We start from the raw sequence: 18,700 nt of genomic DNA, 5'->3' as shown, positions 1-18,700 counted from the left end.
TGACCGAACGCTAAAAACCGAACGCCTGAACACAATTAGGCCGAACGCTAAAACCGAACGTCATATTGGATTCAACACTATTTGGCCGAACGCTAAAACCGAACGTCATATTGGATTCAACACTATTAAGCCGAACGCTAAAACCGAACGTCATGTTCAATTAAGCACTATTGGGCCGAACGCTATGACCGAGTACTTAGGCCGAACGCTAAACCATCGAATACCCTTATTGCATTAAACACTATTTGACCGAGCGCTCGTATATCAAGGACGAACACCATTCGGACGAACGCTATCTGACGCACGCTATCTGGCGAACGCTCGTCTCCCTCTGCTCACATCCACACGGATGATCATTGCAATGACAGGACGGACGTACAAAACGAGACAACACAAGGAAAAACGCAGGGTAAGCTTATGTAATTTAACTCATGCATCAACATACAAATTCAAGTAAACAGTTCATCATACATGTATATTTCAACACACCCAAAATAGAAAACTCAACACACGACTGACTGTCCGGACTGTATGATTTCCCGTGTAGCTACGACGTTCGCGCACCCGGGTGGTGTAGTAGCTGGCACTCTCATCAGCTTCCACCAGAGGTTAGTCCGTTCCGTCCAAATTACTGTTATGTGACGGGGACCTCCTGCCATTCCCACGCATGACATACCCCCTCTATGTGAGGACGAGTAGTCACGGAATATCAGGATCGAATCGCTTGCTAAGTCTGGCCACGGTCATACTTTACAAATTCTCATAATCATCCAAGAGTCATTCCTCCCCGGAACGCTCGTTCAATATTCATACTTTCATTTCATTTCATATACTGTACATCATTCACTATTCATCATTCCATAATCAATTTCATCATTCATAGGGAAACCATCAAAAACGAACGTTCTGTCCCCAATAAGACCCAGGACGATGAGCAAGACCAAAAGACGCTCGTTCGAATCAGAGTCCGAACGGCAGAATTTTAATGACGTACGAAAATAGCTGCAAAATATACTGTTCCTTAAACTTCGAGAATCAATTGAATGAACGGACGCTCGAGAATCAATAACCGAACGTGGTAAATCTGAAGTTGGACGTACGTTATTTCAATAAAACCGAACACCATTTAGAGCGAGCGCTCAGTATAATACCGAGCCCCATTTCAGAACGAACGCTCATTTCAAAACCGAGCACCATTAGGACGAACGCTCATTTCAATCCGAGCACCATTTAGGACGAACGCTAAGTTCAATCCGAGCACCATTTAGGACGAACGCTCAGTTCAAAACCGAGCATCACTAGGACGATCGCTCAGTTCAATCCGAGCACCATTTTGGACGAACGCTCAGTGTGAGACCGAGCACCAATTAGAGCGAGCGTTCGGTATAAGACCGAACACCATTTTGAGCGAGCGCTTATTATGAAACGAACACCAAACAGAACGAGCGTTCAGTATAAGACTGAACATCAATTAGGACGAACGCTCAGTCTGAGACCGAACGCTAATTGGTACGAACGTTAGGTGTGAGACCGAACGTTTAATAACTTAAAGTAACAGTGATAATTATACTAAGGACTTTTGAAGAAGTGTTTACGAACGGTGAAATACACTATTTCGCATATGCATACAACAGAAGGGAATTTATCAAGAATACCATATACAACAGTGCTTGGCCGAACGCTCAAGCAGACCTTTAGACACGAGGACGCTCGTCCTCAACAAGGGATCTTTCCAAATGAACGAATCCCACTTCTGCTAATTTATCAGGAAAACCGAACGGTCAGGGACCGTTCAGCAACGAACGCACATGATCAGATGGAGGGTTCTTATTCAATATTCATTCATATTCCAGTTCATTTCTCATCATACAATATCATAGTTACGTTCGTTCATATCATCATTAACTTTCACATTTCATACGATCCATATCATGTAAATTTATATTTCTCACTTCACCCAAAATAACGAACGTTCATGCAACAAAATCACAGTAACATCATGCATTAAACTCATGCAGTTAACGACGAACGTTCACACACATACATCAAACCAGTTAAATTAAATAAGCTTCCCTTACCTGGAAATGAACGAACGTCCACAGACGCGCAATTACACTTCTCCACTAACAGATTCTACTCGTCAACGCTCGTTAATCCAACAGCTCAGTTTTCTCCAGACGAACGTTTTCTCTGGAAGTCCTTGACGCCGTGCGTCCTTCTATGGTGCCGGAACACAGAACGGAGGAGATGAACGGTGTACTTTTAGAGAGAAGGTGCAGATAGTGAAGAGAGAAGTAGGAGAGACTTGGATTCTTAGGAATGAAAAATGGTGAAACGTGTGGATGGTGGAGGATTTATCAGAATCTCAGATCTGTTTTCCACCTTGCCAGCGCACGTCCGTACACTGTCAGTGCACTTCCACTAACGCTTCTGACAGCCCATGCTGGACGGTCGTCCTGCACCTCTGATTTCTGACTGCCCATGCTGAACGGTCGACCACTCCCAGGTGGACACGTGTATTCCACTACCAGTTTCCACTACCGTTCAGACTGCCCATACCGTGCGTCAGCTGGTGTCCGTTAGTGGATGTCAGACGCTGCTGTCGCCCATGTGCGTCGCTGAGGTGGCGCGCTCTCCAGCTGCCACGTTTTTTTTTTTTTTTTTTTTTTGAGGCCTGACATTCCCACCAACTACAAAAATTTTCGTCCTCGAAAATTATGACGTACCCTCAAACAGATGGGGATACAAACCCTTCATGGCATCTTCTACTTCCCATGTAGAGTCGCCCGTCTTTTCATCCCAGACGACCTTCACCAATCTGACAGCTTTATTCTTGTAGTACCTGATGTTGCTATCTTCAACTCTAACGGGTTGCATCTCTAGCGTACGGTCTTGACGAAGACGAATGTCTTCCAACTCCAGTAGGTGCGATGGATCGGATACGTACTTCCGGAGTTGAGAAACGTGGATGACTGGATGCAAGTTGGATAACTGAGGCGGCAAGGATAACTCGTATGCGACTGATCCGATCTTCCTCAAGATCTGATAAGGTCCGATGAACTTGGGAGACAACTTCTTGGGTCGAATGGCTCTCCCAACTCTAGTGGTCGGATGCAGTCTAAGGAAGACGTGATCTCTAGCCTCGAACTCCAATGGCCTTCTTCTTTTGTCAGCGTATGACTTCTGTCTGCTCCGAGATGCCTTCAGCCTTTCTTGGATCAATTTCACCTTCTCAGTCGTCTGCTGAATGAGCTCTGGTCCAGTTAAGACCTTTTCTCCTTCCTGAAACCAACACAATGGCGTTCGGCATTTCCTACCATACAGAGCTTCAAAGGGAGCCATTCCTATGCTGGCTTGGAAGCTGTTGTTGTAGGTGAACTCTACCAAAGGTAAGACTTCATCCCTAGACGCCCATGTGATCTAGGACGCACGTCCTAAGCAAGTCTTCGAGCGTCTGGATGGTTCTCTCGGACTGACCGTCCGTCTGAGGATGATAAGCTGAACTCATATGGAGTTTGCTACCGAGCTCGTTTTGTAACGACTGCCAAAACCGAGAGGTAAACCTTGTGTCTCGGTCTGAAACAATGCTAGACGGAACTCCATGTAGACGAACAATTTCCTTGATGTAAAGCTTGTTACCAATAAGGAGTATTGGTAAATCTTGAAGAAATTTGTTTTGATGATGCTACAAGAAGTTTTAGTTGAAGAAGATATTAGAATTAGTTAAAAGCAAGTTGTAGAAATTAAATGTAGTAGGAAATTCTTGTAAACCTTGTAAAACTTGCATTTTTAACTTGCAATAATCGATTATGATTAAGCAATAATCGATTATCACAAGTCATACTTGAATAATCGATTATCACTTCATATAATCGATTATCACATCTTTGAAAACCTGTAACGGACTTGAATAATCGATTATCACTTACAATAATCGATTATTCATGGCAGTTGGGAGCTGTCCTTTGGCATTCAGTGTACTTGGCTATATATTTTGATTTGGAGAAATCAGAAGGTAACGTTGTTGAACAGAAGCTCTTGCAGAATACTGTTTGTCAGAGGAAGTTCTCAGAAGCTATAGTTCAAGTTCCCTTGCTTGGTCTCGTGAACAGGAGAGGCTCGCGTGTCGTGTGTCGATAGTCGGAGCAAGCTCTCTTCGAGTTAGCAAGGTGCTCTGCCTGGTCTCGTGAATAGGAGAAGCTCGTGTTTCGTTTGTCGATAGTCGGAGCGGTTCTCTTCGAGTTGGCAGAGTGTTCTTCTTCCGGTTCGTTCGTCGAAGGAAGGTTTATTTATCTGCTTTATTCACTATTTCTTGTAATATGTTAAATAACTTTTTAGTGAAAAAGGTTAATCACTATTTATAGTGATTAACGACTGGACGTAGATTCTTTTGAATCGAACCAGGATAAAAATTGCTTGTGTGATTTTCTATTCCCTACACTCTTTATCTTTTACGCATATCAACTGTTTGATAAATTTTCTCTAAGAAAATTGTTTTTCTAAAACGGACCATTAAACTTGATTTGTGACCGTAACACGCTTTCCGAATATTTTATTCCGCTGCAAAACTCTATAACGGTACCGATTGTTCCAACAATTGGTATCAGAGCTTGCTTTGATAGTTTTTCAAAATTTGTGAAAATGGCTGGTCACAATCAAAACCATGTATATGCTGAGGGTGCTTCCATTAACAGACCTCCTTTGTTTACGGGGGAAAATTATGCGTTTTGGAAAATTAGAATGCAAATATTTTTGGAGTCTATTGACAGGGGTATTTGGGAAGTTGTTATAAATGGACCAATTGTTCCCACTATTTTTGTAAATGATATGCAGGTAGAAAAACCATTTTTACAGTGGACTATGGATGAAAATAGAATAGCACAATATGATGTTAGGGCTAGGAACATAATTTTATCTGCACTAACCCTTGATGATTTCTTCAAAGTATCTGTTTATAAAAGTGCTCAGGAAATGTGGGAATTTTTAAGAGTCAGTCATGATGAAGTATCGAATGTGGCTAAGTTGACTTGTTCGAATTCATGCTCTACATCAAACTCCTCAAGCTCAAGCGATTCTAATGAGCAAGAAAATCTATGCTTGATGGCCAATGATAAATCATCTGAAAGCAAAATATTGAAGGAAAAGAAGGACTATCAAGGTTCCTCTTCAAGCTTGAGATGTTATGGATGTGGTGAAAGAGGCCATGTGAAAGCTTATTGTTCAAGCAACAAAAGAAGTAAAGAAAGAAAAGAAAAGAAAATGCACAAGAAGAAAAAGGTTCACGTTGCGTCGGAGGATAATGCATCAACCACCTCTAGTTCAAGTGATTCTGTTGAAGAAGTAAACTTATGTTTGACAGCTAATGTTGATGACACTGCAAGCCAAGTAAGTTGTTCTAATTCTGAATCTAGTGAATTTGATTTGCAAAAAGCTTTTCTTGAATTGCTTGATGAATCTGAAAAATTGAATGTTGCTCATAAAAATTTGAAAAAGGAATTTAAAGAATTGCGAATTAAATATGAGAAGGCATTAGATGAGGAAGTAAGTTTGAGAAATAAAATTTGCAACTTGGAAATGAAAGAGTCTTCAAATGTTGAAAATCCTGTTGAATGTCTTTCATGTAAGAATCATATGCTTGATATTGATATTCTTGAAAATCTTCTTGAAGTTGCAACTGGAAATAATAATGTTGAAATGCCTATAACTGTTAGAAAGGTTTATAAAAACAAAAGTGTTTTTAAAAGTAAGAACCAAATTAAAAGAACCCGTAGGGTATGGGTTGAAAAAGGAACTGTGTCTTATAGAAATCCAAATGTTGTCACATGCTTTTATTGTATGAAAAAGGGGCACACTTCTAACAAATGTAGAATTAAACATTTTGATGTTCCAAATGGAAAATATGCTTGGATTCCTGTTATAAAGTAAATTGTCTCTAACCTCAAAGGACCCAAATGAGATTATGGGGACCAAAACTCTATTGTTTTGCTTTGCAGGTTAATTTTTCAAAACGAAAAGAAGACTCTATGGTATCCTGGTATTTTTTAAGAGCTTTGAAATAATTTGTGAATGTTAGATGTGTCTTAAGTTGAAAATTTGGCCGAAATTCGTGTTTTTCAGAAATTAACGTAAATAATCGATTATCAAGGGTAATAATCGATTATCTCGTCCTCAAAAATTTGGATTTTGACAATTTGGCTCACACATAATCGATTATTTAAAGTAATAATCGATTATCTTAAGTCACAGTGTAAAAAAAAAAAAAAAAAAAAAAAAAACTTTTTTATATTTTTTTTATTTTTTTTGGAGTCTGTTTCTAAAAGGGGATTATTACATTCAGGGGAAGATATATGAGGTATTATGCTCTTTCATGTTATGAAATTTCAATTTTATTTATGTTTTGAAATGCATCTTTTGATTAATTGAGGGGGAGATCATATTTAGGGGGAGCCTTTAACATCCGATCTTTTTGCTTCTGATCAAAAAGGGGGAGAAGAATAATACAAGGGGAGAAGTATAAATTATTAGAGGTATTGCTAACCTTATTGTTGTTTGTTAGCTTGTATGTTTCGCAGGTAAGCCAAACTTGCTTTTAAAATTTGAATTTTTGATCATCATCAAAAAGGGGGAGATTGTTACCAATAAGGAGTATTGGTAAATCTTGAAGAAATTTGTTTTGATGATGCTACAAGAAGTTTTAGTTGAAGAAGATATTAGAATTAGTTAAAAGCAAGTTGTAGAAATTAAATGTAGTAGGAAATTCTTGTAAACCTTGTAAAACTTGCATTTTTAACTTGCAATAATCGATTATGATTAAGCAATAATCGATTATCACAAGTCATACTTGAATAATCGATTATCACTTCATATAATCGATTATCACATCTTTGAAAACCTGTAACGGACTTGAATAATCGATTATCACTTACAATAATCGATTATTCATGGCAGTTGGGAGCTGTCCTTTGGCATTCAGTGTACTTGGCTATATATTTTGATTTGGAGAAATCAGAAGGTAACGTTGTTGAACAGAAGCTCTTGCAGAATACTGTTTGTCAGAGGAAGTTCTCAGAAGCTATAGTTCAAGTTCCCTTGCTTGGTCTCGTGAACAGGAGAGGCTCGCGTGTCGTGTGTCGATAGTCGGAGCAAGCTCTCTTCGAGTTAGCAAGGTGCTCTGCCTGGTCTCGTGAATAGGAGAAGCTCGTGTTTCGTTTGTCGATAGTCGGAGCGGTTCTCTTCGAGTTGGCAGAGTGTTCTTCTTCCGGTTCGTTCGTCGAAGGAAGGTTTATTTATCTGCTTTACTCACTATTTCTTGTAATATGTTAAATAACTTTTTAGTGAAAAAGGTTAATCACTATTTATAGTGATTAACGACTGGACGTAGATTCTTTTGAATCGAACCAGGATAAAAATTGCTTGTGTGATTTTCTATTCCCTACACTCTTTATCTTTTACGCATATCAACTGTTTGATAAATTTTCTCTAAGAAAATTGTTTTTCTAAAACGGACCATTAAACTTGATTTGTGACCGTAACACGCTTTCCGAATATTTTATTCCGCTGCAAAACTCTATAACGGTACCGATTGTTCCAACAAAGCTTAGCAATGTTCGTCGTTGACATCTTCAGGTTGACCGCTAGGAAGTGAGCGCTCTTCGTCAGGCGATCCACTATTACCCATATGGAATCGTGATTCCTGACTGTTCGTGGTAAGTGAGTGACGAAGTCCATCGAAATGCCGTCCCACTTCCATTCGGGGATCTCCAACTGCTGAAGTAGACCGCCAGGTCTCTGATGTTCAGCCTTGGCTCGTTGGCACGTTAAGCATGATGCCACAAAACGTGCGACATCACTCTTCATTCCTGGCCACCAGAACGATTTCCTGAGATCTTGGTACATCTTAGTCATACCAGGGTGTATGCTAAGACGACTGTGATGACCTTCCTCAAGAATAATTCGCTTCAGCTCGCCATCATTTGGAACGCACGTCCTACCCGTGTAACGTAAGAGACCGTCCGTTCCAGTGTTGAACTCCTTGGCCTGATCTGTACCGAGTGCGTTCAAGATCTTCACCAGTTCTTCATCCTCTCGCTGCTTCACTCTGATTCGGTCAATAAGGACACTGGATATCTTAAGGTTACAACATCTGATACCGTTACTTTCTAGGTCGAACTGTAACCTTAGATCTCTAAAGCTTTCTACCAAACTCAATTCTCGGACCATCATGGACGAGACGTGAACTACCTTTCTGCTTAAAGCGTCCGCTACAACCATTTACTAAGTATTTGGACGAACGCTATTTACGTTCGTTAAGAGATCAAAGGTAAGGACGAGCGTTCGGTATAAGACCGAACACTACATTAGAACGAACGCCAGGTAGATGACCTAGCACTGATTAGGACGAACGCTCGGTATAAGACCGAGCGCTATTTAGAACGATCGCTTGGTATAAGACCGAGCGTTATTTAGGACGAACGCTCGGTGTAAGACCGAACGTTACTTATTTCAATATTCTTTAATTTAAGGGATCCGACATTTCTATGCTGAGCCGAACGCTCAAACATAGTAATTCGAATGGGGTCGCTTGTCCTAGATCAGAATTCTTTCCGAATGAAAGAATTCCATTCTAAGTAAATTTCAGGGAAACTGAACGGTATAAGACCGTACGATGACGAGCGTAATTTATCATAGGGAGTGATTTACGTTTCAGATTTTTCAGCTATAACAGATTCCAGATTTCAACATTTTAAATTATACTTTATACTTCATGAAAATTTCAATCTATAAACTTTATCACATTCGTTCCAAATAATTCATATTCAACATCAACATACAGATTCACTTCATACGCAAATAATCTTCATATTCATACTCATACATTCCAGTCATCATTTCTCATGCATACATACAATATACAAGCTTTCATTCACTCATCAATAGGCATTCGTTTTCATAAATCATAAAACAAAGTACGAATTAAATATATAAGCTTCCCTTACCCGGATTCGTAAGCAACTTTATCCTAAGTGCAAGATTGGTGGCTTCGTCCAACTAACGTTTTGCTACCCTCAATATCACTTTACTCAAAACAAATCTAGCCACAATAAAATCAAAGGACTTAGACTACACTCTTTCGTGCAGCCATAAACTTAGTTTTTCAAGAAACCCTAGAACGAACTACTAAAGGAGACTTACCAGTTTCAGCCTTTGAAACTGTTCGGTCCAGTGGGTAGCTCCCAGCTCAACGAACGCTCCTACGGTGCTGAAACGTGATCGGAGAAAGGCTTGGTGAGTTACAGTAGAGAGAAGTTGGGAGGTTCTAGAGAGAAGGTGGAGAAAAATGGAAGTTTGAGTTCTGAGGAAGATGAAGAGTGCGTGCAGGTGAGAGAGAGAGTGTGTTTTTCAAAACTCAATTTTGTTAATTCCACGTCAAAACGGACGAGCGTCTCTCCGGCTGACACCTGCACTCCCACTTCTGATTTCAGAAACTTCTAACGTGACAGGTGGCGTTCGTGCATGCAGAGAGTGGGAAGAAGATTTTTAGAAATTGGTTTTCTTCCCAAGTCAAGCGGACGTCCTCTGATACACGGACACCTGCCTTCCACTAGCATTTCAGAATTCCCCTATTTGTGACACTTGGCAGTGGAGTTTCAGATTAGGGAGTGGGTTTTAATGGCTGAGCATTGAAGTGGCGCGCATTAATGGTGATGTGACAGAGATTTACAGTGTTAATTATCTAGGGTCTCACAAATTAAAAAACAAAAGAAGAAAGCAAGTACCAAAACACAAAAAACAAGGAAAAGAATAAAAGTAAATAAATAAATTAAAATGAGTGTTCTAACAATGATACTCAAAATTTCTCAAAAAATTATGCTATCAGAATGAAAAGATTCAACACATTTCAAAGTTGAGAAGGCAGCATAGGGTTTTGTAACTAATTATCTACAGTAATTGATGAAGTGATGATTACTATCTGTTCCTTTCATTGTTTGTATTGTATCTGGGGTTGGCACTGTTCATTTGACTATATACCTCTGCCTTTATGGTGCTTGCAAATGCACTCCAACCTAGAAGGTACGGCACGATATACTGCATAGAAAAGCAGCAAAAGTACAATCAAAATATGAATCAGCCTGCATAAAGGAAATTTAGTTCCGTTCAAGAAAAGAAAATGTGTACACAACCTGTTCCTAAATGCTACATCACTTTATTCAATAAACATAGCCAGGAACTTTTCATTCCAAATTATAATAGGATCATGAAAATGAATATTCAACTACTAGAGGAAAGAGAGAGAATGAGAAACCATACATTGAAAATTGACCTTAAAACTGCTAGCTGCGCCCTTCTAATAGGGAGATAGATGTTTTCCTCAATTTCCTCCATGTTCGCAGGTTTTTTATAAACACCTTAGGAAATTGACATAACAGAGTCAGAACTGAAGTAACTATTTACAGAATTTAATATTTTTCCATTATATTTCAGGTTGGCTTAAAAATGGATAAGCAAAATTATTCCTTAAAGTACGTCAAGACTAATTGTAACATCCCAAAATTATACAGTCATCAACTATATACTTAGAATAATTACATTTATCAATATAGCAAAACAGTCTTAAAAGTAAAGGGAGCAGAGTTCAAAAGTGGCCGAACGGCCTTACATATATATATAATTCAACGAGCGTTCACAAAACAATGAGGACGAACGGTTTACAAAATCATTACCGAACGTCCAAGTATTTACACAATCAAAAGGAGCGCTCGCTCACAACCGTTCGCTCTCCTAACTACACTAACTAAAATAACCGAACGCCTTTACTGTTCGGCCTTCACCTCAACTTCTACTAAGTTATCTTCAGCAATAACTTCCTCTTCAAGTGTTTGCTCCAGAGACGCATCTCCCTCTGCTCACATCCACACGGATGATCATTGCATTTGACAAGACGGACATACATGAACAGACAACACAATGGAAATGCAAGGGTAAGCTTATTGGATTTAATTCAAGTCAAACATATATTTCATACTTATCAAATTCAACAAATAAATTCACAACATATACATGCAATTCATACATTAATTCCATCCAAATTTTGATACTAGACCGACCGTCCGGACTGTATGAATCCTGTGTAGCTAAGGCGTCCGTGCACCCAGGTGGGGTAACTGGAATGCTCATCAGTAGCCACCTGAGGTTAGTCTGTTCTGTCCAAGTTACAGTTATGGACTAGACCTCCTGCCATTCCCACGCATGACATACTCCTCTCTACTTGAGAACGAGCACTCACGGAATATCAGGATGAACCACCATCTAAGCTTACCACGTTCATACTTACAATTCTCAATTTCCAATCAAGATTCGTTCCTCCCTGGAATGCTCGTTCAAATTCCACAATCACAATTTCAGTTCTCATAGTGTTCGCACATCTTAATTCTTCCTCTTAAATACATTTTCATTCTTTGTTCCACTTTCATAAAAAGACGAACGTTCACTCCCCTTCATAACGAGGACGAACGTCGAGAGCGAGGCCGAGAAAGACTTCTTTGAATCATTTAAATGAACTGAATCTAGTACGATCTGGAAAATACTTAGAATAATTTAAGTTCAATGACTCTGGAACGATTCCAATGGATAGATACATCACAAACTTGTTTAGATAACTAAACCGAACACGAGTTAATTCAGAAGACAAACCGCCAGTCAATTACCGAGCGCGAAAATAGGTATTTAAATGAAGATTTTGGACGAACGTCACTGAAGTATTGGACGAACGTTACTAGAACTATTGGACGAACGCTATTTAGATTTATGGACGAACGCTATTTCAATTCAGGACGAACGCTATTACCGCTCGTTGATAATTACAGAAGGAACGAACGTTCGGTATAGGACCGAGCGTTCTTTACCACATACGCATTTGGACGAGCGTTCGGTATAAGACCGAGCGCTACTTAGGACGTACGCTTTGGGTCGAGACCAATCGCTAATTCAATACATTTGAAATAGAATTTTTCATAAGTTATAATGTTGAAGTTACATTTCGAACAATATGACTAAGTGTTTGAATATATTCTCAGGCTTCTCAAATTTCTCACAAACACTCAGGATATTTACGTTTGGTCGAACGCTCAAACGTAAGACTAATATAAGAGGGCGTTCGTCCTCAAAGAGAATCCTTCCCAAATGAAAGGGTTCAACTACTTCAAAAATTTACTAAGACTACCGAACGGTCAAAGACCGTTTCGATAACGAACGTTCATTATCATGGATTTTCATATTCAAATTCAACTTACAGTAACACATTTTTCAGTACAAATTCTCATACATTTTCTAAATCGGATCATAGTGTAGCTCATACTTCTCATGCACAATCTCATCATCAAAATCATATAGTAAAATCTGATACCGTAATTCATACTCAATAATATTCACAAAACATGCATCCAACACAGTTCAACATCACAGATCATTCATGCAACACAGCATAACTCACGAATTAAATTTAATAAGCTTCCCTTACCCGGATTTAGTAGTGTGCGTTCGTTTTTCAGAAAGAAAACCAGATCCCAGTACAACCTCTTCTACCCTTTACGTTTCAACCCAAAACTCCTTAAACTAGAATTACAGAAAACCAATATTGGTTCAGAGAAGGTGCATGCAAATTCAGAATGAGGCTTGCATGTTGATAAATGAAGAGCAGTTAAGGACGTGAAACTTACCCGTTTCAAAATCCAAAATCGTTCGGTTTGATGGAAAGCTCAGGACGTCTGGATCTCTTCTACGGTCTCTGAAATTTGATCGGAGAAGAAGAAAATGAGTTATGGTAGAGAGAAGGTGGAGGTTCTAGAGAGAAGGCAGAGAATTTTGGAAGATCAGAAATTTGGGGAAGAAGATGAAGTGTGCAGAAGAATGGGAAGAGTTTTCCAGAAAAATTAATTTCTCTCCCCACGTAGGACGAACGTCCATTCGCCTGCTGCCACTTGGATTCCACTAACGTTTTAGAATGTTCCAAAGCGACACTTGGCAGTTGCATGCAGAGTGCATGTGAGTGCGTTTTAATGGAGGTGCACGTGTGGCGAGGTGCATTTATGGAAGCAGGGTGGTGATTCAGCATAGAATTAATGAGACGTGACACTAATTGTCAGGCCTCAGAAAAAAAAAAAAAAACGTGGCAGTCGGAGAGAGCGCCACCTCAGCGACGCACATGGGCGACAGCAGAGTCAGACGCCCACTAACGAGCGCCAGCTGTCGCACGTGGAGCTGAGTCAGGAATCGGAAGTGGAAACCACGTGGCGACCGCTGAGTGGACGACCGTTCAGCATGGGCAGTCAGAAATCAGAAGTGCAGAACGTGCGTCCGGCGTGGCTGTCAGAAGCGTTAGTGGAGTGCGCTGGCAGAGTGCGGACGTGCGCTGGCAGAGTGCGGACGTGCGCTGGCAGGGTGGAAAGCTGGATCTGAGAGTTTCTGAAATATTCTCCACCCTCCACACGCTCCACCATTTTCGTTTCTGAGAATTCAATTCTCTCCTCCTTCTCTCTACGTTCTCTGCACTTCTCTCTAAGAAACACCCAGTTCATCTCCTCCGTTTTGTATTCCGGCACTGTAGAAGGACGTACGGCGTCAAGGGCTTCCAGAGAAAACGTTCGGTTGATGAAACTTGAACTGGTAAGTCTTTTTCCCTCTCACTGACGTTCGTTCTTCAAGCATGCAACTCAATCCTGAGTTCGTACGTTCGTTTTCCTTCGTAACAGTAGGAGATTTAATAGTGTCGAACGTTACTGGTGGTAGTTGAGTTAACGAGCGTTAACGAGTGGAAGCTACAGTGGAAGTTGTGTCTCTACGTCTGTGGACGTTCGTCATTTCCAGGTAAGGGAAGCTTATTTGATTTAATTCATGTGGTGTGCTTTGTATGAACGTTCGTTAATTTACTGCATGAAATTAATGCATGATGTATGATATGTATGAACTGTATGAACGTTCGTTATTTGATGGTATGAGTATAATGCATGATATTTGATTTACTGAATTGCATGAACGTTCGTTATTTGGTGAAATGAGGTATATGAGTTCACATGATATGGATTGAAAAAGAGTTTTCCCATGATAATGAACGTCCGTGCCGAACGGTCTTTGTCCGTTCGGTTTCCTTATTTTAAATGGTCATAATGGGATCCGTTCATTTTGGATGGAACCTTGTTGAGGACGAGCGTCCTCATGTTCTAAAGCTTTGTTTGAGCGTTCGGTCAATTACTGTGGTGTTCGGTATTCTTTGATAAATCCCATTACTTTATATTTATATGCAATAGTATACTTTACCATTCGTAAATACTTCTTCGAAAATCCCTTAGACTTTTTCTCGAAATCTATTATTTCAAGGTTATTAACGTTCGGTCTCACACCTAACGTTCGTCCAAAAGGATGCTCGGTTTTGAACTGAGCGCTCGTCCTAAATGGTGCTCGGTTTTGAACTGAGCGCTCGTCCTTTAGAGTGCTCGGTTTTGAAGGGAGCGTTCGTCCTAATTGGTGTTCGGTCTTATACCGAACGCTCGTTCTGTTTAGTGCTCGGTTCATAATGAGCGCTCACTCTAATTGGTGCTCGGTCTCACACTGAGCGTTCGTTCTAATTGTGCTCGGTTCTGAACTGAGCGTTCGTCCTTTAGGGTGATCGGTTTTATGCTGAGCGCTCGTTCTAATTGGTGTTCGGCCTTATACAGAACGTTCGTTCAAATTGGTGGTCGGTCTTACACCGAACGTTCGTTCTAAAGAGTGTTCGGTTTTATCCCGAACGCTCGTTCTAAACAGGGGCTCGGTCTTAGATTGAGCGCTCGTTCTCAAAATGGTGCTCAGTCTTATACTGAGCGTTCGTACTCCGACTCTTAACGAGCGTCCTTTTGGTCCAGTCAGCATGGTTCGTCCTCGTTTTCTTGGTGAGGGCAGGACGTTCGGTTTTTGAAGGTCATCCTTATGAATGATGAAAATGATTATGAAATGATGAATAATAAATGATGAACAGTATATGAGATGAAAGTTGTGATGTTGAACGAGCGTTCCGGGTTAGGACGACTCCTGATTGAGAATTTGAGAATTTGTAAATGTATGATTGTGGGAAGTTAATGCTGGCTGTTCGATCCTGATGTTCCATGAGTGCTCGTCCTCAAGTAGAGGGCGCACGTCATGCGTGGGAACGGCAGGAGGTCCTCGTCACATAACTGAAATTTGGACGGAACGGACTAACCTTGGGTGGCAACTGATGAGAGTGCCAGTTACCACACCACCCGGGTGCACGAACGCCTGTAACTATGCAGAATTCATACAGTCCGGACGGTCAGTCGAGTGTTGAGTTTTATATAGTACGTATGTTGAATTGTGTTCATGTGTGATGAATTGATTTCATGAATTTGTATGTTGATGCATGAGTTAAATTACATAAGCTTACCCTGCGTTTTTCCTTGTGTTGTCTCGTTTTGTACGTCCGTCCTGTCATTGCAATGATCATCCGTGTGGATGTGAGCAGAGGGAGACGAGCGTTTGGAAGATGCTCTGAACGAAGAAAATTTGGTTGAAGTTGAAGTGAAGACCGAGCAGTGAGACGTTCGGCCAATCCTTTAATTCTATTATGTATGACTGTTCGGTGTTTTCCTGTGTAAACCGTTCGGTCAGGTTTTAATTTTACGTTCGGTTGTAAATTGTAACTCTGGTATGGACGTGCGGCTTTACACGTTCGTTCTTTATTGTTGTAAGACTATATTCAAGGACGTTCGTCCTTGAGCGTTCGTTTGGTTTTATTTAGTTGGGAAACTGTACTGAATTATTATTAAATGTGATTTTCTAATTTTATGGTTTAATACTGTATTTTTGGGATGTCACATTAGTGGTATCAGAGCAGTTTTGTTCTTTTAAGGACATTGTAGGTTGTGAGTACACCATGCTTGTTTTGCTGTGTGCTCAACGTTCTTTATTGAGTATTTTAGACTCTTTGAACTTAATTAATGATCGTTTTCTCTGTTTCTCAGAGAACTAATGGCACCAAGACTTCCTCCTCCTCCACCACAGACCAATGAACATGATGTGCCCAACAACACCAGGTTGTTGGAATCGGTGATCGAAAGGCTACAAGAGCAGAATGCTGTTTTGATGCAGCAGAACGCGGCTGCCTTACAAAGTTTAGAGGCCGCTCGTGCAAATTTTGAAGCGACCTAGAGGCAACTAATGGAGATCATTGCGACCACTAGGGCACGCCCGGGGCGTCTACTTCAAACACTAATCCTCAGACCGAGTGGAGTTTGGAAAATTTCCTGTAGCATCGTCCGGCCAAATTTGATGGGAAGTGCCTTCCTGACGAGGCAGACCAGTGGCTACGTGACATGGAACGGATTTACGATGCCAAGGGATGTCCGGACGACCGTAGGTTGGCTTTCACTGAGTATCTGCTGACTGGAGAGGCCAGTCATTGGTGGTCAAGTGCAAAGATGTTACTGACGGACGCTCATAGTCCCATTTCTTGGGAAGTCTTCAGGGCTAAGTTTTATGAGGAGTATTTCCCCGACAGCGTTCGTTTCGCCAAGGAAGTAGAGTTTCTTCAGTTGGTGCAAGGTGGTATGTCCGTTTCTGAGTACACCAACAAGTTCAAGCATCTGGTTCGGTTTAATACGATGGCAACCAGTGAAGAATGGCAGTGTCGGAAGTTTGAGAATGGGCTGAGGAGCGATCTGAAAGTACTGATATCCAGCCTTTGTATTAAGTCGTTTCCTGCAATGGTTGAGAGGGCCAAAGTGTTGGAGAGGAATGTGGCCGAAGCAGAACGACAGAAGAAGCAGCAGCAAACAGCTAGGGGACCAGTCATGTCCAGACCTAACCTGAATCGGGGCAGGATGCCGTACGCTCGTCCAGCACAACCATCGAATTCTCAAGCTATGGTTGTTGCCGGACAGTCTGGGCAGCATGGAACAGTTAGGTGTTTTCAGTGTGGAGGACCACACTACCGATCTTCGTGTCCTCAGTTGTTGGGGGTAAAGATCTGTATTCGCTGTGGGAAGAACGGACATCTAGAGCGCGAGTGTAATATGGGCAGACGAGCGGCAATGAGGCCGCCAAATGCTGGGAGAATGCAACAAGGAAGGTGTGGACGAGCACAGGCTGTTGGTCGAGTCTATGCAATAACGGGCGCTGAAGCTGCCAGCTCAGGTACGCTCGTTGTAACGTCCCAATTATATACATCATCCATATATAATAAAGACGTCATCATGCATAATATAGGAAAGCAGTCAAGAGTAATTTAAGGATTACAGTCATCCTCAGAATAGTGCGGAATTGACAACAAGAGTATTAGAATTTCTCCATGAAAATCACGGAGAATTTAAAACTTAAAACACACATGAGTTCTTCCAAACATTAAGAATTACGAAATAAGTCTAGCTAATCTAAACTGCAGCACTGCCGTCTTCATCAAGAGTTGCTTCCAAAGTATCCTCCCCGTCATCTGCTCCCATCCAAGTGGATGATCATCGCCAAAGAAACATACCTGTTTCGGTAGATACTTTTAGGGACCGAGAGACTAACCTGTTGACGTGTCTGGGACGCTCGCTCGCTTCCAAACTCCTGCTACTGGACGATCGGTGTTGGCACAAACCGATTGGTCTCTTTCTTGACGAGGGAGGATGTACCTGCAAAAGGTACTCCGACGCCCAAGTTAGGCGTGTGATTTGAAGAGCCTCGGCTCTTGGTTGAATATTTAGTGAATGATTATCACTATTGAGTATTTGAGAGTAACGTAGAGTAAATAATGCGTAAGTGGAACGTACCTGGCTTTTGGCCCTGGCTTTGTATTTATAATTTACCTCATGGATCCTGAGCTGATATAAGCCCAATAAAATATAAACAGAATAAGATATAAACAGATTACCTGAATATCCGGTTGGTTGTTTGTAACCACTCGGTTAATATTTTATACTATACATTATGCCCCCCAAGTCCGAGTTAAGCGGTTGGCTTTAGCCGTGGTTAACTATAGGACTGAGGAGTTTGAGGGAGGCTGCGTTTGTTGTATTGGTGAGCTTCTGCCGCTCTTGTCGGTGGTTGAAGAGAGTTCTTTTTAGAACTTTTTCCATGTAAAGACAGACCGATGGCGTTTTACCGCTCGTCCTTCAACATGAACCGAGAGGAATTTACCTCTTGCCCTTCAACAGGAACCGAGAGGAATTTTACCTCTCGGTCTTCGACAATAAGCGAGCGGATTTTACCGCTCGACGATCGACACTAACCGAGCTGGATTTACAGCTCGTCCTTCAACAGGTACCGAGAGGAGTTTACCTCTCGGTCTTCGACAATAAGCGAGCGGGTTTTACCGCTCGACGATCGACGCTCGACGATCGACGCTCGACGATCGACACTAACCGAGCTGGATTTACAGCTCGTCCTTCAACAGGAACCGAGAGGAGTTTACCTCTCGGTCTTCGACAATAAGCGAGCGGGTTTTACCGCTCGACGATCGACGCTCTACGATCAACGATCGACACTAACCGAGCTGGATTTACAGCTCGTCCTTCAACAGGAACCGAGAGGAGTTTACCTCTCGGTCTTCGACATTAACCGAGAGGGCTTCACCTCTCGACCTTCTACTTTAACCGAGATGGATTTACCTCTCGACCTTCGACTTTAATCGAGAGGGGTTTACCTCTCGACCTTCGTCTTTAACCGAGAGGGG

General features: G+C 41.3%; 2 protein-coding genes across 2 annotated transcripts in view; both read right to left on the bottom strand.

Moving 5' to 3' along the window:
- Nucleotides 1-2,357: 2,357 nt before the first annotated feature.
- On the bottom strand, nt 2,358-3,342 carry LOC148192764 (uncharacterized). The gene is made up of 2 exons (XM_088099281.1): nt 2,727-3,342; nt 2,358-2,524 (listed from the first exon to the last, which is right to left on the bottom strand). The coding sequence occupies exons 1-2, from the start codon at nt 3,340-3,342 to the stop codon at nt 2,358-2,360; spliced, it is 783 nt and encodes a 260-aa protein (XP_087955407.1).
- A 6,559-nt stretch (nt 3,343-9,901) lies between these two features.
- The window catches only part of LOC148192763 (single-stranded DNA-binding protein WHY1, chloroplastic-like), a 43,593-nt gene continuing 34,794 nt past the window's right edge, over nt 9,902-18,700 (bottom strand). Inside the window, exons 3-4 of the mRNA XM_088098056.1 lie at nt 10,309-10,406; nt 9,902-10,086 (exon numbers count right to left, since the gene is read on the bottom strand). Of these exons, the coding sequence (XP_087954182.1) occupies nt 9,967-10,086; nt 10,309-10,406 (218 nt within the window). The 3' untranslated portion in view covers nt 9,902-9,966. The remainder of the gene's footprint in view (nt 10,087-10,308; nt 10,407-18,700) is intronic.

This window comes from Vigna umbellata, chromosome 9 (assembly GCF_029865625.1).
Source record: "Vigna umbellata cultivar VRB3 chromosome 9, Vumbellata_1.0, whole genome shotgun sequence".
In the NCBI taxonomy this organism is placed as follows: domain Eukaryota; kingdom Viridiplantae; phylum Streptophyta; class Magnoliopsida; order Fabales; family Fabaceae; genus Vigna; species Vigna umbellata.
Note: the sequence above shows the minus strand (reverse complement) of the source record. Positions and strands in the feature narration are given on the sequence as shown.

Bases quoted from the DNA above. Each gene is read 5' to 3' on its own strand.
- LOC148192764 (XM_088099281.1), bottom strand. From the start codon at position 3,342: ATGGCTCCCTTTGAAGCTCTGTATGGTAGGAAATGCCGAACGCCATTG. The intron at 2,525-2,726 runs GTACGTCATAAT...GGAAACTGGTAG, and splicing joins GTATCCCCATCTGTTTGAGG to TGGAATACACGTGTCCACCT.